The sequence below is a fragment of the Mustela erminea genome, chromosome 4, assembly GCF_009829155.1.
Source record: "Mustela erminea isolate mMusErm1 chromosome 4, mMusErm1.Pri, whole genome shotgun sequence".
NCBI classification, from domain to species: Eukaryota; Metazoa; Chordata; class Mammalia; order Carnivora; family Mustelidae; genus Mustela; species Mustela erminea.
The window spans coordinates 84,601,729-84,626,001 of record NC_045617.1 but is presented as its reverse complement, the minus strand read 5'-3'; the positions used below and the strand labels follow the sequence as shown (position 1 = coordinate 84,626,001).

General features: G+C 51.1%; 1 protein-coding gene across 6 annotated transcripts in view; it reads left to right on the top strand.

The window, feature by feature from the left end:
- MDGA1 (MAM domain containing glycosylphosphatidylinositol anchor 1) overlaps positions 1-24,273 on the top strand; it is a 59,206-nt gene that overhangs the window by 23,254 nt on the left and 11,679 nt on the right. For 2 of the 6 annotated variants that reach the window (XM_032339805.1, XM_032339809.1), the window contains exons 2-10: positions 6,900-7,039; positions 11,311-11,485; positions 13,218-13,414; positions 14,234-14,366; positions 14,614-14,883; positions 17,651-17,980; positions 20,357-20,653; positions 21,532-21,816; positions 23,502-23,653. In XM_032339805.1, coding sequence (XP_032195696.1) covers positions 6,900-7,039; positions 11,311-11,485; positions 13,218-13,414; positions 14,234-14,366; positions 14,614-14,883; positions 17,651-17,980; positions 20,357-20,653; positions 21,532-21,816; positions 23,502-23,653 — 1,979 coding nt within the window. Of the gene's footprint in view, positions 1-3,020; positions 3,080-4,810; positions 5,172-5,586; positions 5,607-6,899; positions 7,040-11,310; positions 11,486-13,217; positions 13,415-14,233; positions 14,367-14,613; positions 14,884-17,650; positions 17,981-20,356; positions 20,654-21,531; positions 21,817-23,501; positions 23,654-24,273 lie in introns of those variants that run through there. The other 4 variants (XM_032339807.1, XM_032339808.1, XM_032339810.1 and 1 more) reach the window with 4 other exon arrangements.

Sequence of the window (24,273 nt, the reverse complement as noted above, 5' to 3'; positions counted from 1 at the left end):
AGGGGGAGGCAGAGCAGAAAGATGGCTTCTAAGGCTCTTGCCGAGCCTCAGTTTCCTGATCTGACAAATGGGAGCAAAAGGCTTGTTATGAGCAATGCATGAGATAATAGACATGAAACACTTGACACAAGGCTGCACATTACTCTTTGCGCAGAGTAACTTGCTATTCGTGTGTATATATCGTGATGTTATTGTTAAGTTAGGGGGGTGGGTTGGGGGACACTGGAGCCTTAACTCCAGCTCCCAGCCGATCCCTCCCTGCCTCCTTTCTGCGGCTCAGCAGGCCTTTATAGGCATTGTCCTTATCCCAGCTTTTCCAGGACTGCACACTTCCCTGGACTCTCCCCAGCACCAAGCTCAGCCCCTCATGCTCATAAGGGTGTGCGGACTGGTGGAGCCAGGACCGGAACGCAGATCCTGATTCCGTACTGCCTGGCTCAGAACACTCATGGATGCTCGTGGGAGGCTGTGAGGATGGTGGCCCTCGCCCTGCCATCTGCTAATGGGGCAGAATGAACCGATGCCAGGTGGGAAAGTCTGCAGCTCCCTTCTCTTCTCCTTCCCCACCCCCGCCTCCTCTGAAAGTTTCCGGGGCCTGTAGCCACACACCTTTCCAGAAAGAGTAGGGAGCAGGAAGCAGGACCACAGCCCCCATCTGACGATGATTAACCTTTTAGAATGCTGCGTGGGGAAGAGACCTGAAGGAAAGCTGCTGGAGCTTTAAATGAAGGGTTTCCATTCATTTCATTGCCTGCCTTCTTTGGCTCTACATCTTACTGGAAGCTCCTTGCGTGGTTAACAGCACCTCCCACACCTTGACTAGTGCCGGGGAAGAGATTCTCTCATGAGGGATGGGGGTCTCTGAGGAAATTGCCCCCCAGGTTCCAGTGAGAATTCTCTTCCGAAGCCTAGTGGGCAAGTTGAACTTGTCTTACCATGAATCCTTGAGAGTGTGAGCCTTCCTCACTGGGCTGCTGGGTGCTCGCGGTCCTGACCCCCACCTATAATTTGGGGTGTATGCTTTCTGGAGGAAAAAGGAGTGAGCCAATAGGCCAGAAGCCTTCTACTAGGGACCCACTATTTCCGCCTCAGCTGTTCTCCTTATTATGCTGCCCTGTGCGTGACATCTCTCATGCCGTTTGGTCGTGCTCAGCCACAGGGCTGGGGGGGGAGGGCCATCGTACTTGACTTGACTTGACAGACATTCGTTTTATATTGAGCTTGGGATCAGTATTTCTCCACTTGTTTTCCACAGCACTTCTCTCTCTCAAGATGCTAGGAGATCCTCTGTGAAGAAGGATCAAATACATTTGGAAAGCACTGGCTTAAACTAAGTTACATGGGTATGTTTACTAAGGGACTTTTCAGAGCCTTTGAAAATCTACACTCGGGTGCAGAGACACTCTGGGAAGGAGAGAGAAGGTGCAGCATTAGCATCCTGGTTTGGCAGAGGACTATCAATGAACACTTTATGGCACACAGGTTGGGAGATCCCATTTTCCTTTTCCGTGGGGCTTCGTTGAGAGAGCTCAGGAGAGTGAACTCGGAAAAGTCTCATAGACCAGAGGCAGGGAAACATACGCGGTTCTAAACTCCTGTCCTATCTTCTATCCATCAATGTGGTGTCAAACAGAGATGATCAAATCCAGCCTCCAAAATTCCCAAGGACCTTACAATACAAACTCTGACAGCCTTGGAGTTGGCATGGCAGCAGGCTCCCCAGTGACACAGGAGGGGTAGGGGAATCTGTGGAGGACTGGGACAGTGAACAGAGTTCTAAGCTAGCAGGTGAAAGGCCTGGGTTCAAGTCCCCGCTCTGCTCATATTCCGTGTCCGTGAGTGATGAGGAGAGGGCATTTCCTTTTCTGGACCTCTGCTATCTTCTCTGCCAAAAGAGGCTAAATAAAACTTACTATTTCTGCCTCTCAGAACGAGGCAGAGGAGCTTGGAAATATATACAGCAGACGCCAGGAAGGTATCACTCATCACTATCTGTAACATTAAGGCTGGTCCTTTCATGGAAAGGGCTTGCAGCGCCCCACCACCCCTGCCCCAGGGAGGTGGGTTCTTGAGAGGAGTGTGGGATCATTTCTAGAATAATGATGCTAGCTACTATGTTTAGATGGCTTACTGTTTCTGAAAAGATGGCTTCTGTTACTGAAAAGCCCTGTTTTCGGCCCTTGATGTGAGTTTACTTACGTATCCCTCATAACAAGCCCATTTTACAAGTGAGAAAATGAAGGCTTAAGTAACTTGCTAAAGTCACGAAGTAACTTGCTGAGAGCTGAGTGTTCTGGGAAGCTGAGAGGAGTGCTCCGAAGGGGCCTCATCCCTCTGCCCTGTTCCCAGCTCCTCCGAGGCCTTGCACCACCCTCAACATGAATTTTAACATTTCAGTGAAACATCCTACTGGCTTCATGACTGCTTTGAGCGTCTCTACTCTGGGATTTTGAGGGTTTGCCCTCCTGCCTCCAGAGGGCGCTCTCCTGCCCCAAACTCTTGCTCCTACTTCATCATCTCAGGATCCGTCATTTATTGAGAGAGCACATATTGTTTGGCCAGATGTTTTACAGACGTTGTCTTAAACCCTCATGCCAGCCCCAGGAGAAGGTATTATTGTTCCCATTTTATGAAGGGAGAGGCTTAGGCTCAGAGAGGTTAAGTAACTTACCTAACGTCACCCAGTGGGTGGGTAGCAGAGGCAGGCATTAGTCCCAGATTGTCTTCTTTTCCCATTTCTCTAAAGGATATCTCTCCTCTGCTCGCTGTTCCTGGACGCATCCCCTGTTTGAAAGTAGTCCTAGCACTTACAGAACTCTGAAGCCATCCTGTTCATTTCTGTTCCCTTGTTTGCTATCCATCTCCCCAACACTGCTCCGTCATTGTTTGCTTTTCCTGATAGTCTCTCCCGCACCCAAGCAGCAGCTGCCGGCTTGAAGCATTTGTTGTTTGACAGACTGAATGAAGGGATTATGATGTCATGGTGCCTCTTGACACCGGTCCTGGCCTGGTTGCCTTTGGAATAGAAGCTGCTGCCATTAGCATTGCCTTCCTAGGGCATGTGGAGCAGGAGGCTGAGGTTAAGTGGGGCAGAGCCTTTGGGGGCCTGGGACTTGGTGGGGACTCTGTTGGTTCGGGGTCCAAAACACAATTCTAGCCATTCCAGGGGTAAGCAGAGTGGGGGAGACTGGTTCACGTTAACAAAGCTCAGTGGGAGGCCACCAGCAAATTGAAATACCAAGGCCATGGGGTCCTGTGCACCCCTTGCTCCAGAGGGAAAATCTACACCTCGAACAAGTCAACCATGGGAAGCAGCTCATCAAATAGGAATCAGAGTAAAGGGAGTGGGTAGTTGTAATGGTTTGTGTCAACCAAGGAAACTAGATAACCTCAAATGGCAATTTTTAAAAATTGAAGTGTACTTAGGAACAGCCAAATCTTAAGCAAATAACCTGATGCATTTTTACATATACGTCCGCTCATATAACCACCACTCAAATTCAGATGTAGACCTCTCCACCAGATCCGATGGGATCCCACCTTCTCCCCAGAAACTTCTGGTGTGCCCTTCCTAGCAAATAACCCTCATCCCCACCTAAGGGCAACCACTGTTACTTTAAAATCAGTTTTTCCAATTTTGGATTTCAGACACATGAAGTCATTTACTATTTACTCCTTTGTGTCTGAGTTCTTCCACCCAGATTGTCCAGGTGAGATCAACAGTGCTGTTGTGTCTATCAGGCGTTATTTTATTTTGTTTTATTTTTTTTAATTTTATTTTTGTGTAATATTCCAGTGTATGATTGTACCAGAATGTATTTACCCATGCTAGTCTTTTTTTTTTTTTTTAAAGATTTTATTTACTTATTTGACAGAGAGAGATCACAAGTAGGCAGAGAGGCAGGCAGAGAGAGAGTGGGGGGAAGCAGGCTCCCTGCTGAGCAGAGAGCCCGATGCGGGGCTTGATCCCAGGACCCTGGTATCATGACCCGAGCCGAAGGCAGAGGCTTTAGCCCACTGAACCACCCAGGCATCCCTACCCATGCTAGTCTTGATGGACCTATGGGTGGTTTCTCATTTTTAGCTCTAATGAATACAGCTGCTATGGATATTCTTGGACCTATTGTTTGGTTGTTGTAAACACTCATTCGCACTGGGCACTACACAGGAGTGGAGTTGCTATTTCATGGGACACCCTTGTCTAGCTCGAGGAGGTACTGCCAAAATCTCTTCCACAGTGGTTCTATCATTTTAGAGGTTGATCCTCTTAAGAGTTAATGTTAGGTCATCTTAGTGATGTTACCATCCATGATGCCCCTTCTCTAGTGAGGAAACGTGGCCGGTGGCCAGAGGCCTTGTGTCTGCGGGCCAGACTTTGTGCTGGCCAGACCCTGAGAAAGTCCAGCTCTCCAGCTCCTTTTCAGTATTCCTTATCAGTCACTGAACCTTCTGTTGTTACAACACTGCTTGGCTACGGGCAAGCCACAGTGTCCAAGATTACAGCTTATCTTCCACTGGAACCTGTTAAATCAATGTCTTCCTTGTGGAGAGGCACCCCAGGCCTCTTGTAGACATCCACGCAACCTTCTGGTCTTATCAGCAACTGGCATGCTCACTGTGCATGGGGGGGTTGTTTCCTGATGAGATTTCCTTTGGACCTTGGCCACAGATGGCCCTCTCTTCCACGGAATGGTGATGTTCATGCATTTTTGTCACAAAGGGTGACAGTTTCAGACCCATTCCCTGGATTCCAGGGTGCATCTTATCTATGGACTATGCACCGATTACAAAATTTATAGAAAGTATAAGTTGAGAAGGATCTCAGAGGTCATCTAATCTGCTCCTCTGCCATAGGAGAGGAAACTGAGGACCATGAGGTCTGACTGGCCCAAGGTTGCAGAGCTTGTCTCCTGACAGTTGTCCTCGGTTCCTTCCTCTATGACAGCCAGGCAGGAAGAACGGTGGTGTGGATGCTCAGACTCTTGACTGCTGGCAGCTGCTACTATTTGCAGAACCTGCTACTGTTTGTAGAGACTCTAATGGTTCAGCATGGCCTGTGTTACTCCCAGTTGCTACCCCACAAGCTTTCTGACCTACAGCTGGGCTGCTCTGTATACCCACCTCTGTAATAGTTCACGACTGTCCCATCCGTGTTGGTTGGAGAGACTCTGGTAAGGCGCTGCTTGGGGTAACTACAGGACACATCAGGGTTTACTAAGGACGTCTCATCCAGTCTGTTACTGTCACACCCACCCTCATGAGTTGTCAGGGCCGGCAGCATTCTCTCTGTTTTAGAGATGAGAAAATAAAGGTCCAGAGATCACTCATGGTTTACTCCAAGTAATATATATAATATAGGACTCTGCCCTGTCACCCAGCACAAAGCTTCCCTGAGACCTGGTGAGAAAGTTGCTTCCTCCTAGAGCCTTTTGGGATTCTTCCTCTAACAGAGCCCTCTCTCTCTTTCTCTCCTCTGACCTACGAGGGCCTTCTGTACCTCTTTTATGATGCTTAGCAACATCACCATGGGATATTCTTGTAAATTCACCCATTCAGTGTTCATTGATTGCCCACTGTATTCAAGGCCTTGTGCTGGGAATAATAAGGTAGAACTCATGGTTTGGTAGACGGAAAGGCTAGAACCCTGGATCTGGCAGACAGGCAGATCGAGGCTCTTTTGTCACACTGGGAGAGTGATGGGTACAGGAGGAGGGTGGGCACCGGTCAGTCAGGGGAGGCTTCCTGGAGGAAGTTACACATTTTATGTACAGGCTTTACCTCACCCTTGAGCCCCTCTTTAGGGCAAGGACTCTGTTTTCACCCCATTGTGCCCCTGGTGCCCACCTCCACTTTCTTCATCCCACAGCTGTGAGCAGACAGGTATGAACTCGGAGGCCTTGCCCTCCTCTTCAGAGCCCAAACATTGCTGGGCTGGGGGCTGGACACTTAGGGAGGGGCTGCGTACTTCTCCCAGTCAGTGATCTTCCCTTTGGGTGTTGTAACCACATCCTGCTGTGGTCCCCTGGCCCTGGTCCCTGTGAGAAAGGCCAGGGAGGAGCCACTCTTTTGAGAGCTTCCAGGCCCCCAGAGAGAGCTTCCGTCCCTTGAGAAGGTTGACCCAGGCTCAGGGAACAATGAGGGAAGAGTAACAGGCCTTTGGATAAGGGGAATGGGCAGTCTGTGGGACTGGGAGATATCTTGATCAAGCTCTCTAAAAGTAAAGCCTAGGATAGTTGAAGGGGTGCAGGTCAGGCACATGATTTACTGAGAAAGTGCTCTCAGCAGACATTGGAATGGGGAGCAGCCAGGCAAGAATGTGGTTCAGTTGCTTTAGCCTCAACCTGTTCTCAGGGGACTGTGGAGTGTAAGTGGCTATCAGTCCTTGGACTCTGTGTGTGTGTATTTGGGAAAGGGGTGATCTCCTGGGCATTTCTGGTGAAGGACAATTCCCAGGGGAAGGTAAGCTCTGTGCACCTAGCAGCTAATACTTCCAGAAGCTGGGGCGTGGATGCCCCCACCAGGTGTGGGGCGGGGGGGGGGGGCAGCTCTAGCATCTTCTATGACAGGGGCTGCTAAGACATCGATGCTCATCGAGTGACAACCAATTTTATACAGATACTGAGCCCCTCATACTCATCAGCTCACTGACAGCCCAGATCTCTTGCAAAGAGAGAGGGCTGAGGAGGAACTGACCTCTTGCTGAGTCCTTGACCTTTCTGGTTCTGGCCTGTGGCCCTGGGAGTGTCCTTTCTAGAGCTCAACAAGTCAGGCCTCTGAGGAATGGCCTGGGGAAGTCTGGAATGTGCCTCCCGCTAACATACTCAGAGGCGGGAACCTTAGACCACCCCCTCTGGCCTTGGCGCCTCTTGCCTAAACCTGTCCCCTCTCCCCACTTCCAGCTCCTGCCCAGGCTCAAATTGTCCATGCAGGCCAGGCGTGTGTGGTGAAGGAGGACAACATCAGTGAGCGTGTCTACACCATCCGGGAGGGGGACACCCTCATGCTGCAGTGCCTCGTCACCGGGCACCCTCGGCCCCAGGTAAGCGCCCCCCTGGCCTCGCCTCCTCAGTCTCCAGTCCACCCTGGGATCAGAGCCACGGAAGAGGCGGTGGGAGCTGGGGACAAGAGGCAGACAAAGTTGGCAAGCCAACACAAGACAAAAGACTGGGTCTGGGAAAGAGCTAGAAAATGAACCCTGTAGGGAAGGGCTGGAGGCCATGAGCTTATTCACCTGAAAACATTGACGACTGAGGGGAAAAATTAAATGGCAGTTGTTCAATTCCACTTCATTCCCTTTGTATCTGTGGGGCAGACACTTCCTCAGAGGCATATTCCGCCTCCATGTGAGGGCAGCCCTCACGCACTGACACTGTGTTATGTGCTTCCCCAACGTCTTCTCTTTGGCGCCTCACGACCAGGCTGTGGGGGAGACATGAGGGCTTCTGTTACACAGCTGAGGAAATCAAAGCCTGAGGAGGCTGAGTGAACTCCCAAGATCACACAGCTCCTGGAAGGGTGGAAGCAGAACCCTGAATCCAGTACCCGTGTTCTCTGTAGCTTATTAGCACACTTCCCCACAGTGTGTCTGTCTTTGGGTTGGGGGTTCTGGATGTTACCAACCACATAGGATGCATTCTTCCTCTTTGGGAAGCTTCAGGTAGGCAAGCCCCACACTCTTGAGGTTAAAAGACTGAAAGCAATAGAAAGCAGTGGAAGAGGAGTATCTGGTAATGCCAGGTATATTTTGTCACAGACCAAGTATGTGGTTTAGTCAGAACAGTTGGCCAGTTATCACTAAAGCTGATGGGAAGAGGCAGGAGGTGGGCTGGAGGGATAGTTGGAATTTGTGGGTGAACGGCTGTGGTATTTAAGAGCAGCAGAAGATTCTTCACTGGGTCCTGGAGAAGACAATGAAATGCAGAAGCATTTTTTTGAGTAATTTGGGGGCACAGGGATGGCTTTGATAGGTTTGGCCTGGAGACAAATAAAAGGACAAGGAAACTGCGAAGGACTCAACCTGAGACCATCAACACCTCTTGCTTCTTCTCTAAGTTTTGTTTTCAAGTGATAGCGATGCTGACATTCTTCAGTTGCTGTTTGCGTCAGGTGCGATGTCAGTATGGTCCCCCGGAACACGAGGGAGGCCACTGGGCCATCTCTCCCTAAAGCTGCACTGGCCACCTGCGTGTGTCCCCTTGTGCATTGCCTTTATGAGTGGTTTGTGGCTGGGGCTCAGTGTGTGCCCACACATTCTTTTTTCTATTTCCATCCACGATGTCATTCATGTCATATTGGATACAATATGGCTGTGTGCCATCTCATTCCCCACATGTAGCCAGCCTCTGAGGCTTCTGTTTTTATGTCTCTTGCATGGACCTTCTGTTTCTATTCCTCATTACCTCTAAAGCTCAGACCTGCAATCCTAGCCCTTGGACCATTGCAGTAGGCTAACTGCCCCCCACCCCCACCATGTTCCCACATCTCCCCCTCCAATTCACTTCTGTACCCTGCTCCCAGAATTGTCATCCTCAGACCTGCTGTAATATGATGGAATATTACTCCCCTGCTCAGAGACCTTCCATGGTTTACCTATTACCTACCAGACCCAGTTCAGGCTGCTAGGGATGGAATTGAAGAAACCCACAGACACACAGTTTGGCCCCACTGCCATCCTTCTCATACTCATACTATGCTCCAGTCACACTTGCCCAAAGAAACCCTGTTTGTTCCTGCATTAGCCACTGCTGTTCACCTCTCCTGAAATGCTGTCTACCTCCTTGTTTGCTCAGTTCATTAAACACGTATTTACTGAGCACCTGCTATGTGCCCAGTGCTGTGATAGGCCCTGAAGATGCAGTTACAGTTCCCGTTGTCATGGAGCATCCAATATAGCAGGGGAACAGGGAAGGAGCATCTCATAGCCCACTCTGAGGTCAGGCTGGAGGAAGGAGTGGATACGGAATTCCCCACTCCAAACAAATAACAAGAGAGTAGGAATCTCAAAGGCCAAAATGAAGAAAGAATCTGTAGCAATGGCAGTGAGCAGAATGTGAAGAACATATCCTTGGAGGGGCTTGAACTATGTAGCCACCTCAGGGATAGTAGCATGAATAGATGCACAGGGAGTATGAGTTGAGGCCACAGGTTCATCTGTGGCTGGAAGCTACACATGGACTCTCTACCTAAAGCAGGAAGCTTGACAAGGGCACCCCCTGTGAATGGGGCCCAGAAGTTCTCTGTCCCACAGCCCAGAGTGACAGCAGAGAGCAGAGTCTGCTTCTGGACGTGTGTACAAAATGTCGTTTGTATAGGAGCACACCCCTTGGGCTGTCTGTGTCCACCGTCTAAGTGATGAGGACACCAAAGCTAAGAAACTAATGTAAAAACTAGCTGGAACCTGTGAACCCATGGGTCTTGGGCATAGGCAACCATAAAGCAACACCCAACACAGGTCTGTGAGGGCCCACATGGAACTTATGTGGAAGAAAACTCCCATGGAATACAAGCCCGTGGAGTAAAATTTTAAAACAATATTTAGAAATACAGCGCCAGGAGGGCCAGTCCAGAGACTTGAAGAATTGAACAATTCACATCTGAGGAAACAGACAAATCAGAGCCATCTGAAAGGATCTTGAAAATAAACATGTTTGAAGGGTTTAAAGATAGAATGAAAGATTATACAACCTGATTAGTTAGATATGAGGGCGAAAACCAAGTAGAAATCCTAGAAATAAAAACAATATGGTCTTTTGAAAAATTTGGGCTCAATACCATAGAGATAGCTAAAGAGAAAATTAGTGAATTGGATGAATATATCTGAGGAAATCAACTACAGTGCAGTCTGGAGAAGATCAAGAGATGGAAAATATGAAAAGGAAGTTGGGAGATATGGAGGCTAGAATGACAAGGTACAACATAAACTTAGGACAGACTAGAGAAAACTGTGAGAAGGCAACATCTAAAGAGATAAAGGCTGAGAATTTTGTAGAATTGAAGAAAAGTACAAACCCTGCAGTGGCCATATCCTGCATGAGAAAGTTGCCCTTCACCTACTTCTCCCCGACCTTGTTTTATGGCCTATGGCCTGCCCTCTTCACTGAGATCAGGGGCTTTGCCCTGTCTCAGTAATAAGCAATCCTCCCCAAATTTAAATTGGAAGCTTCCTTACACTACTCTCCAATTCTTAAGATTTAATGACCTGGAATTGATCATTTTTTCTTAAACCCCTGCTACTCTGAGTAGTTGCTCCAGTGTCTTGTGTGATTCTTGCTAGTTCGCCACAATCTACAGCAATGTTAATAATAAGGGAAATTCATTGAGTGATGAATATATACCGGGGGCTACACTTAGGTGCGTTACGCTTGTTTCTAAACCTCTGCAAAGTGTAAATTATGCTGTGTAATAGTTATAGTTATCTACTGCTGTGTAACAAATGCTCTCAAACTCAGGGGCTCAGAACAACAAATGCTTGTTGCCTCACCATTCCTATTGGACCAGAATCCAGAAGCGGCTTAGCTGGCTGGTTCTGGCTCGTGGTCTCTGAGGAAGTTGCAGCCATTTGAGAACTGACTGGGATGAGAGGACCCGCTTGTAGTCTACTTCTTGTGGCTGTTGACCTGATGTTTCCCTTCTTCCCCGGTGGACCCCTCCTCCCTCCAGTGGGCTGCTCATGGCAAGCCAGATGGCTTTCCTCAAGACAAATCACAGTCCTTCATAACCTGATCTTGGCAGTGACATACCATCAGGCCAACTGTGTTATATGAGTCATACAGCCCATCCCTCGTACAAAGTGGGAGAGCACCCCAGAAAAAAGAACTAGAGACCGGGATCACTGGCCACCATCTTGAAGGCTGGCTACCCCATAGGCCTCTCCTGCAGATGAAAAATCTGAAGTTGAGAGAGGAGTAACCTACCCAGGGCCACCAAAAATTTTAGAAAATTCTTAGTCTTATGGACACTAAGGCACATTTAGTCCTTTCAGGAACCCTAGGTGGGGGTAATATTTTCCATTTTCCCAATGAGGAAAGGAGGGCAGGAAAGGGGGGGCGTAATTTTGGCCGATCCAACTTGCCTCTTAACCACTGCGCTATACTTCCTTCTTTAAAGCTCCCTCCCTCTGACCCTAGATTCCCCAGATTCCTTCCCAAGGCATTCTACCCCATCCTGTATTCCCCTGGGGGGATTGGTTTTGGGGAGTGGAAGTGCTCCATGGGTACTCAGGAAAAACAATGGGGTAGGAGGGAGACGCCCCATCCTCCCTGCTCATCCCCTCACTGCCGTGGCTACTCTGCCCTTCCCCCGTGGACCCAGGTGCGCTGGACCAAGACGGCTGGCAGCGCCTCAGATAAGTTCCAGGAGACATCGGTGTTCAACGAGACGCTGCGCATCGAGCGCATTGCGCGCACGCAGGGCGGCCGCTACTACTGCAAGGCTGAGAATGGCGTGGGTGTGCCTGCCATCAAATCTATACGCGTGGACGTGCAGTGTGAGTTGGGGCTGGTGGTGCCCCCAGGATGCTCAGGCTGGGCTGGAGGAGGTGGGTAGAAAGGAGGCTGGCGAAGCGACCCCTCGTGGAAGAGCACAATAGAGACTCCCGGCCTAAAGGGGCATTACCTGCTGTTCCTATGGTGTGTCTCACCCTATACCCTTAACACGCGTCCCCCCATAATCCATACAAACCCTGCAGCAGCCCTCTCAAGTGTTCAGGGAGGGTGGGATAGGTTGGATTAGACGATTTTCACAGGTTATGAGGTTATGCCGTGGGCGGGGGGGGGGGGGGCGGGGGCGCAGGGAGTTGTGACTTGTTCACCCGCAAAGGTTCTCTTGACTGCTCTGGTGCCCTTCCCATAGTACCTCATGTCTCTGCTTTGGCCCCAGGGGCAGCTCTGAAACCTCCCTGCCCCCACCACTTACAGGACCAAGCACCCCTTAGTCCTGACTGCTGGTTGAAAGGGAAGCCCCTAGTCCCTACCTGCCTGCCATAGAGATACCCCTTAACCCCAAGAGGCTATTTCACTGCTTGCCACCCGCCTCTGTGCTAGCCCAGGCTGACTCTAGTTACCCAGAAGCCCCAGGGGCAAGCCAAGGGACCTGTCTTGTGCCATCTTAATGTCTACAATGAACCTACCCATTAGATATGCCCTGTGCCCCTCCCCTCCAAAGTGAGATCCCCAAGTGGTGAGCAATGGAATCTTGGACCCTTCTGTCCTCCATCAGTCACCCAAAGTCCTGCCAAATCCTGGGGGTAAGGGTCATTTCTTGATTTATTGGTGCTGGAAGGGACTGGCAGGAATGGCTTAGATGTCATCCATGCCCTACCTCCACCCCTGGCCTTTGTTATGACTTCTGTCCAAGTGGGCTGTGTGAGGACAGAATGATGGGACACTTGTCATAGGATGTTAGGCTGTGTAATGTGGGTACCTTTGGTTCACAATGCTGGCTGTCCATTAGAATGTCTGGGGGTCTTTATAAGAAACTACTGATGCCTTGGTTCCACTTCCAGAGATTCTGATGTAATTGGGTATGGGGCCCAGACATTGGGATCTTTTCTTAAACTTTTTTTTTTTTTAATTGAGGATTAACCTACATCCAATAGAGTACACTAACCTTAAATGTACAGTTCAATGAGTTTTTATGTCTATGCATGTGTAAACACCATCCAGTTCAAGAGCATTTCCAGGACCACAGAAAATTCCCTCATGTTCCCTCCCAGTCAATAATCTCCTTAGAGGCAATCATTCTTCTGACTTCTGACACCATCAGTTAGCTATGCCAGGCAGTGGTATTGAAAAGAAAAGTATCCATGTGATTCTGTCATGCAAACAAAGGTGAGAACCACCAACCTAGTCCAATTTACCAGTGAGGAAACAAGCCCAGAGAGAGAAGGGACTTAGGCAAGTCACACTGCAAATTAGCAGCTAACCCAGGATCTGAACCAGTGTCCTGATTTCCAGTCTGCAGCTGCTTTCTCCATCCCATGATGGGAAGGTGAAGAAAGACACCCCCGTGCAGGGTCGGGGGCAGGGACAGCTGGGAAGCTGTTAAGTCTATTCCCCTGCCTCTAATGGGTTGGTCTATCTTGTGGGCTGGGAGACCATCTGGCTCTCTGGAAGCTTCCCTTGAGAGTAGCTTAGCTTTCCTCGGGGGCTGCCAGAAAACCCAGTCCCCTACCTTTGGGTCAGCCAGCCCTGACTCCCCCCGGCGTGGTATCCTTGCAGACCTGGATGAGCCCGTGCTGACGGTGCACCAGACAGTGAGCGATGTTCGAGGCAACTTCTACCAGGAGAAGACGGTGTTCCTGCGCTGTACTGTCAACTCCAACCCGCCTGCCCGCTTCATCTGGAAGCGGGGCTCTGACACCCTGTCTCACAGCCAGGACAATGGGGTCGACATCTATGAGCCCCTCTACACCCAGGTCAGGATTGACAGTAGCCGCCTGGTCTCCTCATGGCTTGCCCCACACTCTTCCTTCTGCACCCTACAGGGGAGGGGGATGTGAAAACTGAGGTCTCATGATCCTGAGTTCCAGGGACGGCCCTGACTCCAGTTATTCTGTTCTGATGTCAGAGGCATACATTCTGATTGGGCTTCAGACATCCTGAGCCAAATGAAATCAGGGCAGAAAGGTCAGGGAGGACAGGAGAATCCCCCAGGCAACATGTCCTCCAGGGTCATGGCTAGTTAGGAAAGGCACCCCCCCCCCCACCTGCAACCAGGAGTAGGCACGTGATGCCTCAGTCTTCTGGCTGGCAGAGTATTGGGAACTCGGGCAGGTGCAGTGGTAGCTGGGGCCAGAGAGATGACTGCACTTCCCACCAGACCCCTGCAGTCCCGGGAGGTGGTGAGGACGCTGTCCTACCAGGGGAGGCTTTCCGAGGTAGCTATCCCAGGTGGCAAGGCTCAATGTGTGGACATGGCCTGGGGGCCAGCCCCATGTTTGCATAGGTTGTAAGACAGAGCAGGAGTCCTTCCTTACCCCCCATTTCCCAGAGGGGGAGAACTGAAGCCTTGGTCCTGGCCAGTGTGTCCCAGGACAGCATCAGATGCAGAGAAGCTCAAGGTACGGAGTGGGCAGCATCCACCCCAGGCTGCGGCTCCCTAAGGATAAACTGTGGAGGTTGGAAAGATGGGAATTAAAGGAGGAATTTGCTTCTGCCTATGGTGCTGGGTGAATGTGTGTGGGATCCCTGGGACCCAAGCAGGCCCCTCACCCCAGTGCACTGCTGCTACCTAGGGGGAGACCAAGGTCCTGAAGCTGAAGAACCTGCGGCCCCAGGACTACGCCAGCTACACCTGCCAGGTGTCTGTACGCAACGTGTGTGGCATCCCGGACAAGGCCATCACCTTCCGGCTCACCAACACCACGGGTACAGGACTTCCCTGCCCGACCCCCTCACCCACCCGGGCTGACTTCCCAGCTAGGAGACAGTGCCCCGCCCCACACAGGACTCTACGCACCGCACCATGAGCATCTCCCTTCCTCCCCTCTGCCTGCTCCCTGCCTTCTCCCCAGTCTTCCTTCAGGCCTTCCCCAAGCCCATGGGTTCTCCTCCCCCCCAGCTCCCTCAGCGCTGCCTCACAGTCCCCTAAGACCCCACCTCCTTGTCCTCATAGCACCACCAGCCCTGAAGCTGTCTGTGAATGAAACTCTGGTGGTAAACCCGGGGGAGAATGTGACCGTACAGTGTCTGCTGACAGGCGGTGATCCCTTACCCCAGCTGCAGTGGTCCCATGGGCCGGGCCCACTGCCCCTGGGCGCTCTGGCCCAGAGTGGCACCCTCAGCATCCCTTCAGTGCAGGCCCGGGACTCTGGCTACTACAACTGCACAGCCACCAACAACGTGGGCAACCCTGCCAAGAAGACGGTCAACCTGCTGGTGCGATGTACGTGGGTCTGAAGGGGCGGGAGGGACTCGGGAGGCAGATGGGGGTGGGGGGGCTGCCCTCCAGAAACCACTGGGGAACTGGGAAAGGGGCTTGTCTGCTTCCTTTTGGTAGATAAGATTTGCTGAGGGGCCGTGTTCCAGGCACTTTGATTTCCCTGCAATTCTGAGGTCTGTCTGCTGGCAGCAGGACTACAATTTGTATAAAGTTTTATTTGTGATGTACATTTCCAAATGTCATCTCAACAATGGAAGAAGTGGGAAGGGCTGGCATTGATTACTCACTTTTTTTTTTAAATCTATTTGACACTCAGAGATCACAAGTAGGCAGAGAGGCAGGCAGAGAGAGAGGAGGAAGCAGGCTCCCCGCTGAGCAGAGAGCGTGATGTGGGGATCGATCCCAGGACCCTGGGATTGTGACCTGGGATTATGAGCCGAAGGCAGAGGCTTTAACCCCCTGAGCCACTCAGGCGCCCCAGATTACTCACTTTTTAAAAAAAAAAAGACTTTTTATTTATTCATGAGAGAGAGAGAGAGAGGCAGAGGAAGAAGAAGCAGTCTCCCCATGCAGCAGGGAGCCCAGTGCAGGACTTGAACCCAGGACCCTGGATCGTGACCTGAGCCAAAGGCAGATGCTTAACTGACTGAGCCACCCAGGCATCCTGATTGCCTACATTTTTCTTAGATTGGAAAATGGAGGCTGCCAAAAGCTAAATGTGGACATTCCAATCTTTAAGAGATATTTCCTGACTCTTCCCGAAGCATACAATGGTTTCTACATTTTTCACAGAATTAAAATGAAAATAACATAATTTGCACATACCCCAAATGCAAATCTTTATTTGCAAAGCGTGTCAGTGAGTCTGAAGGTAATTACTAAATGTAAAAATGATACAAAACTTGGGGCACAATTAAAGAAGTATAAACACCCTCCTTATTAAACCTCAGCCTCATTCGCTTCTCAGTGTGATCTTGATTTTGCTACTGGGCTTGAAGGAGAAAGCTTTTTTTAAAGTTTTATTTATTTAAGTAATCTTTGCACCCAACATGGGGCTTGAACTCACGACCCTGAGACCAAGAGTCACATACTATACTGACTGAGCCAGCCAGGCGCCCCTAAAGAGAAAACTTGAAATTTTTCGGACTTAGAAGTAACTTTAGGTTGTTGTTTGTTTGTTGCTTATTTATTTGAAGATTTTAAAGATCCAGGCTTGTTTGCAGCTCTTTAACCCTTGAAAAATAAAGTATAGCTTCTGTCAAATCCAGTGGAGAGTCTTCTGCTGAAATGGTCTCTCTTTTTTGTTCTGCCCCCTCCAACTATTCTCTTTTCTGACTCTTCTCACAAGAAGAAGCTAGCTCTGGGTGGCTTTTTACTTAATCAGAGCAAGAAAGACCGTAGCCAGATTGTTGCTGATAGCTACTTTTTTCTTTGATCTTTTTTTCCTGTCAGATATTCTTTACCACCTAATTCCATTTGGCCTTTAAAACCTGGAGATTGAAGTTTATATCACATACTTATGGTCCCCTCTTAGGGTGACACATAGCCTTTTTTGCCCAGCCCAGTCCTGGTTCTTGGCTGTTGTACCAGGGACCAGTCGAATTAGCACCCACTACTGAGAATTCTGTCTAGGGCCGCCTGGGGAGGCTCAGTCAATTCAGTGTCCAACTCTTTTTTTTTTTTTTTAAAGATTTTTATTTATTTATTTGACAGACAGAGATCACAAGTAGGCAAAGAGGCAGGCAGAGAGGAAGGGAAGCAGGCTCCCCGCTGAGCAGAGAGCCCAACGTGGGGCTCGATCCCAGGACCCTGGGATCATGACCTGGGCCGAAGGCAGAGGCTTTAACCTACTGAGCCACCCAGGTGCCCCCAGTGTCCAACTCTTGATCTCAGCTCAGGTCTTGATCTCAGGGTCAGGTGTTCAAGCCCTTCTTTGGACTCCACGTTGGATGTGGAGCCTACTTAAAAAGAAGGAGAAGAATTCTAACTCTTGGCTATGTCCGACAGCATTCAGATTTTTCAGTATATGTGCTGCCGAAGCGAGCACAAGCATTCAGATTTTTCAAAGAGGCTAGACCCTTTTCCCCTAAACTCTGTGTTTTATATAATTTCATGTAAAGTGATTGTATTAGGCTTTTATTATAAAAATTGCACACACTTGTTGCTGCAGAAGCAAACAGTACAAAAGGATAAAAATGTGCAAATTAAAATTTCCCCTCAGCCCCACTCTCTAGATAGAAATGCTATTACATTCTGGTACCTCTTTCCAAAATTTGTACTTTGCATATTCACGGTTTAAAACAAGAATAAAAATAAAGCAGTGCAGGTTTTAAGAGTGCCGGCCGAGTCTGAATTCAAGGTTGGCTATTTCTTTGGGCAAGTGACTTAAACCGTCTGGGTCTCAGTTCTCTCCTTTGTAAAATGGGGACAGCTAAGTGCCTCACTGCAAGACTGTGGGATGGGTGAGATGAGTAAAACCACGTCAAGGGTTTGGAACAGTGTCTCTCATGTTCAGTCAAGAGCACCTATGACAGTTAATAAACCTACTTTTCTACAGCCAGCTGTTTTGAATTTTTAAAAACGCATCTGAGCAAGCAGGATCATTTCCAAGCAAAGCAGTGATTTCTCTTGGGGGTGGTGGTGGTTGTGTGGGGTTGGAGCCTCCAAACTTGGCAGTTCAAGGAGAGAAGCCAGGTCTGAATGGGGGTGGGACATAGACCCTTGGCTCTGGGCCAGCCCCAGCCACCTCTCCCTCCCCTTCTGCCCATAGCCATGAAGAACGCTACATTCCAGATCACCCCAGATGTGATCAAAGAGAGTGAGAACATACAGCTGGGACAGGACCTGAAGCTGTCATGCCACGTGGATGCGGTACCCCAGGAGAAGGTGACCTACCAGTGGTTCAAGAACGGCAAGCCGGCACGCATGTCCAAGAGGCTGCTGGTGACCCGAAATGACCCTGAGTTGCCTGCGGTCACGAGCAGCCTAGAGCTCATTGACCTGCACTTCAGCGACTATGGCACCTACCTGTGCGTGGCTTCCTTCCCAGGGGCACCCGTGCCTGACCTCAGCGTCGAGGTCAACATCTCCTCTGAGACAGGTGGGCAGCTGAGACGGCATGGGTGTGTGTGTTGGGCAGGGGAGGGAGCTAGAGAGGCCCACAGAGGGAAGGTGGGCACAGTAGTTTGGAGAAAGGAGATCAGAGTGAGGGGAACATGATTGTGTTGATTCTGTGTTCTGCACACATTTATGAAGCACCTGTTGTATGCCAGGCATTGTCCTAGGCTCTGGGTAGAATGGTGGGCAAAATGAGTTCTGCTGGCATTGAACGAAGCAGGAAGGCAAACATTTTTCTGATAGTCTCACAAATAAATATATCACTGCAAACTGTGATACACAAGTCAGGAAAGTTTCCTAAGATAGAATGTTTGATCTGAGATCTGAGGGAGGGGTAGGACTTTGCTAGGCAAAAGAGAACAAGGGAGGGTGAAAGAAAAAGAAAAAGGGAGGCCACAGAAGCAGCATGTGCAAAGGCCCTGAGGGAGGTAAGTGTGGGGACCAAAGTACAGCTGGGAGAATGGCATGAGATGGAAGAGAGTGGATGGGTCAGCAGGTACCACATAATGCAGGGATTTGGGTCTTTATTCAAAAAATAATAAATAACAACAATGAAATAATGACTAACATTTATTGAGTGTTTACTCTGTTCTGATGATTTCATATTTATCTCATTCACTTTCATGGTTTACCTTATGGGGGTAGTTCATCATCAGTTTTTAGAGATGAAGAAACAGGCTCAGGGAGTTTAAGAAGCTCACCTAAGTTAACAGACAATAAGTAGTGTAGCTGGGATTCGAACCCAGACAGTTTGACTTTAGAGCCACCCCTGAAGGGTTTACAGAATGACAGGAGTTTGGAGCAGATGATTTTGGAGAGAGTCTCTAGAATCTCATCTCCAGTCCCTAGCCCTTTACACCAAGATGCTGGCTGGCTTTGGCTAAGCCTCTTTAACTCTCTGGGCCTCAGTTTCCCCTCTGTGAGATAGTGAACCTGATGGCCTCGGAGGCCCCTTCCATCCTGACTCTTGCACAGGGAAAAGACCTCACATCCAGGGAGCGTGTCCCTTACAAGTGGATCCCATAGCTGGGATACAGGATGGGAGAGAGAAGATGAGGCTGGGGAGTGGCAGAGGCTGGAGCACAAGGGTCTTGTTTACAGAGCCAAGGTTCTGGAACTTTAAGCTGAGGGCAGTGCAGCCTCAAAGGAAGGAGACAGCCCTTTGGCCTGTGGGGGCACAGAAGGGTTGGGAGCTGGGACGTTTTAGAAAAAGGGAAATCCATGGGTGCAGGGCCATTTACTCCATTTAGCTCATTAGCCTGATGCCTGGGGCATGGAAGCTATTTAAGAGCCTATGGAAATAATTTAGACCTGGAAAAACAAATTAATTGGCTCCAAAATACAAAGAGAAAACTGTACAATTAAAGCCAATACATGTATAAATGTTTACAAGAGTATGAATGATCCTAACCAGAAAGCCGGACCTCAGCTTGCCTTGTAGAGTTATTTACAATTTATATTTGGTGTAGGACATTTTAATTTGTTTGATGGGATGTAGGATGGGACCCATGGAAGTCTTTAAAAGACCCTCCAGTTGGGCATTGTGTTGGGTTGGATTGGGTTTGGCTGTGTGTAGCAGAAAATCCCAAAATTCTACTAGCGGCTTAAATGAGCTAGATATGTATTTCGTTTCCTCATAAAAGTGAGTGCTCCAGGCTGGAATAATGGCTCAGCTGCTCCGAGTCCTCAGGGCCCCGGGCTCCATCTTGTCTCCATATTCCATTATCCCTAGTGTGGGCCCCCTTGTCCACAATGGCAGGTCCAGCTGCAGCCATCAATCTGCATTCCAGCCCATAGGCAGGAGGAGAAGAGGGGCACAGTCTTTCCGTTGGAGGACCCTCATTTTCTGTCACATCCCATTGGCCAGAATTTAGTCATGTGGCCACAGCTAGACCTAACCCAGGCTGGGAGACTTAATGGTTCTTCTGGCTGAGCGCCCTGCCAAACTCCAGATATTCTCTGACTTTGGAAGAAAGGGTAAGCATGTTGGGGGACAGACTAGGCATCTGTGATAACACACCAGAAGACAAATGGAAGCTCTAACTAGATTGGGGCCAGTGGGCAGGAGAGAGGGGGTTGAAGGAAGAGGTCAGTGGGTAGAGCTGTTTAAAAGGTGGAAAACCCCCTTTTGTTGGGCTAAAGGGAAAGAAGGAATAGGCTTCAGAATCTCTTTCTGAGTTGGGAGACCCTGAGGTGGAGAGAACTGGGGGCGGTGTGTTGTGTTTTGGAGATACCGAGGGATCTTTGGGACATCTGGGATGGGGAAGAGAGGCTAAGACCTAGGGGGAGGAAAGCAGAAGCCCAAAAGCAGAGGCTAGCGGGAGCTCTAACTCTGCTCCTGCCGGCCTCCCCACCGCAGTGCCTCCCACCATCAGCGTGCCCAAGGGAAGGGCCGTGGTCACAGTGCGGGAGGGCTCGCCCGCTGAGCTGCAGTGCGAGGTTCGAGGCAAGCCGCGGCCGCCGGTGCTCTGGTCCCGCGTGGACAAGGAGGCTGCGCTGCTGCCCTCGGGGCTGCCACTGGAGGAGACCCCGGACGGGAAGCTGCGGCTGGAGCACGTGAGCCGCGACATGAGTGGGACCTACCGCTGCCAGACGGCTCGGTATAATGGTTTCAACGTGCGCCCCCGCGAAGCCCAGGTGCAGCTGAACGTGCAGTGTGAGTCTCATCGCCCCACATGGACTACCTTCTGAGCTGTCCCTCCCGGTTCACGGGCTGACCTGCCCCTTCTTCACCCCTTTATACCCTCCAGTCCAACCAATCCCCTCCACGTACTGCTGATATGCCTAAAACCCTGCCACCCCCTACCCCGTGTTCTAATATGGGAGGTCTGTGGCCCTTGTCAACGTTTCCACTTTCCCGCCCCCATCTTCATTCCTAGGGACCCAGTGAGCAAAGAAATAACTGATTTTGACAGGTAGAAATGGGAGTTTGAAAGACCTTCAAGGGAGCTGATAGTGTAAGGATGATAGTGTAAGGTAAGGATGAGAGTTAACAAACCTCGTTCAGCTCTTGCCAAGCACTGTTCTAAGAGCATTTTAAGAGCATTCTAAGAGCATGAACTCATTTAACCCTTCACAGCCCTATAAGTAGACTCTACTATTCCCTTATTTTTACAAATAGAGAAACCGAGTCACAGGATAAGTAACTTGCCTAAGGCCCTACCGGCTAGTTTGAAGCTGGGCTGGGATTTGAACCTAAGGCACCTATCTAGCTCTGGGGATCTTGCTCTAAACCCCGACGTTATGCAGCTTTTCACTACGTGGGGGAGGGTCGGGGAGAGGAGTGTGAGCGAAGGATTCGAGGCAAGACTAGAGGCCCAGTCTGGGAAGCATGGCTGGAGGAACTGGCCGGGAGGGGGTGGGTATGGGCAGGTCAGGGAGGTAGGAGCACGGCTACTGTCTATGTTACGAATGTGTATAGCTCTGAGATCCCTCCAGGCTGGGGGGTGCGGGAGCAGGGTCGAGTGCGTTGCCTCCGATCGGGCCGCTCCTCAAGCCCCATCCGGCCCCGCTGACCGCCGCCCCCGCCCCCAGTCCCGCCGGAGGTGGAGCCCAGCTCCCAGGATGTGCGCCAAGCGCTGGGCCGGCCCGTGCTGCTGCGCTGCTCGCTACTGCGGGGCAGCCCCCAGCGTATCGCCTCGGCAGTGTGGCGCTTCAAAGGGCAGCTGCTGCCTCCGCCGCCTGCTGTCCCCGTCGCCGCCGAGGCCCCCGACCACTCTGAACTGCGCCTCGACGCCGTCACCCGCGACAGCAGCGGCAGCTACGAATGCAGCATCTCGAACGACGTGGGCTCTGCTACCTGCCTCTTTCAGGTCTCGGGTGAGCGTCCCGTGGGTCCCGCCCCACCCAATCGCGTCCACCTGGGGCTAGGCTCCGCCCCAACTCCAGCCCCGCCCACACCCTGCCTGGGCCCCGCCCCTTTCCAGCCCGCCTTCGCTAGGTTTAGGCCTCTGCCTTTCCAAGACCCGCCCACGCCAGGTCTAAACCCCGCCCATGCCGCCTGCACCAAACTGTGACGTCTTTTAGGTCCCCTCTAGACTGGCTGTAGCAATTCACTCACAGCCCCTCCAGGTGTAGGATCTTTTCTTCTCAAGGGCCGCTTTTATGTGCCCTAAACCCCGCCTGTTTTAGCTTAGCCTCCTTCCCCTTGGCCTCGGACGGCCCTGCCTCTTTCAAGCCCCTACTTCCCCGGGATTAGGCTTCGCTCTTCTAGACCCGCGAGCGCCAGGTATGGGCCCTTCCCTTTAAAGACTCATCCACGCCGCGCCTGGGCCCCAGCTGCGAGGCATAGGCTCCCTTCGAGCCTCGTCCAATCCCAGCTTTCCGTTTCCTTCTTTCTTGGGGGCAAGTGCGGTCCAGGCCCGCCCACACGAGGCTTAAACCTGCTCACTCAAGCCCCGGGCATCGCCCCACCCCAGACCTCACATTTCAAGCCCCTCCTACTTAGTCCTTGGCCGCAGAGGCTGCGGACGGAGGACCCCATCTTTTCCTAACTGCAGGCCCCATGTGAGGGGCCTGAGCTGTAGCTAAGAGGAGAGAAGACGACTCAACAGCTTCTCTGGAACGTCGTGGGTGGTTCTGGGCCAGCCAGCACACATTTCCTGAGCTGTCACCCCCGAGGTTCGGGCCCCCTGGTGCCCAGAAATCCCTGTCAGCCCATATCTCAAGTCATTCCTGGGTGGGCTGTTTGGGGCTGCAGGCAGGCATAGGTGAGTCAGAAAGGGTCGGAGGTCATGGTGAGGGCTGAGGGGAACGCATAGAGGCCAAAGGAGTTTCTGACCCCCTTTCTCTTCGTTGAGGGAGAGCTGGTTCCTTTTCAGAGCTGGTGGCAGCGCCCCTGGAGGAGAACCCCAGGTGTGCCTGTCCCCTTCTGCATCCCCAGCTCTCCCAGCAGCCCCCAACTAACCGGGTGCCCCTTTAGGTCTTGTTTGCATCTCTTCAGTCAAAAACAGGGGGCCAGGACCACAGGTCACTCCCCAGCCGCACCCCCCCCCCAGCCCTGCCAGCCAGAGGCCCCTATGACATTTCCCACCTCCTTCCCCTCTCCCCTGTTCTCCCACACTTCCCCTGTCTCCCCATCTTTTTTCTCTCTGTGTCCTTCTCCTCTCTTCCTTCCACCTCAATATCCTTGACCCTTCTTTGCGTCTTTTCCCCCATCCTCTTTCCCTCCCTAATGTCCCTCCTCTGTGTCTTCCCAAATTTCTCTTTTCTCTCGTTTTTTCCTTGGCCTTTCCCTCTCTGTTCTCACCAATACCGCATCTTGGAATTCCCAATCCCCCTTTTCTCCACTTCACACTTTCCCTCCTACTCCACCCTCACTCCCCCAATATCCTCCTCTCCCACCATCTCCTCTCTTCACTATGTTCCCTTTCTCTTTGTCTCCATATACCCTTGTCCCTGTTTCTTGCCATCTTTCTCTGTCTCCCTCTCCCGCACCTCCTCTTTCTGTGTCTCTCCCCATCCCCCACCCTTCACGGCCCCACGCCCCCTCCCCACCCTCTCAGCCAAAGCCTACAGCCCGGAGTTTTACTTCGACACCCCCAACCCCACCCGCAGCCACAAGCTGTCCAAGAACTACTCCTATGTGCTGCAGTGGACCCAGAGGGAGCCCGATGCTGTGGACCCCCTGCTCAACTACAGACTCAGTGTCCGCCAGGTGGGCCAAGGGGGACAGGGCTGGGGCGGGGGTGGAGGCATGAGGAGGGGCAGGCTGACCCTGGGAATGTCCATCAAACCATGAGAAGTGGTTGGAGGCAGGGCTTGGACACATCTGACCCCTTTGCAGACTACACTTTAGAGCCAGAGAGAAAGTTTTCTGGACACAGCAGCAGAAGCTGGAAGGTTTTAGGGACCCTCTCTGGCCCCATGCTCCGGGCCCTGCCCTGAAAACTGGGCTGGGTCTGCTGGGTTTGTACAGAAGAAAGGGGGCAGAGCTAGCTCTGCTCACAAGACACAGAATCTACTCTTGAGTTAGGAGCTTAGGGTGGGGAGGGAGGCAGTTTTCTCCACAGGGTCTCTAGAATGCAAGGCCAGACTATGCTGTTCTTGTGTCAAGTTTAATTCCATGTGGTTCTTCCGCCCAAGGGGCAGTAGGTGTGGAGGGTGAAAGTGTGGCTCTGGGGTGGACCGCCTAGGCTAGAATTCTGCTCTGTGTGAGCTAGGGCAAACCACATCTGTTTGGCCTCAGTTTCTTTATCTGTAAAATGGGAGTCATTATAACGTTCCGCCTCAGAAGACTAGAATTTTGAGGATTAAGTGGGTTACTAATGGCAAATC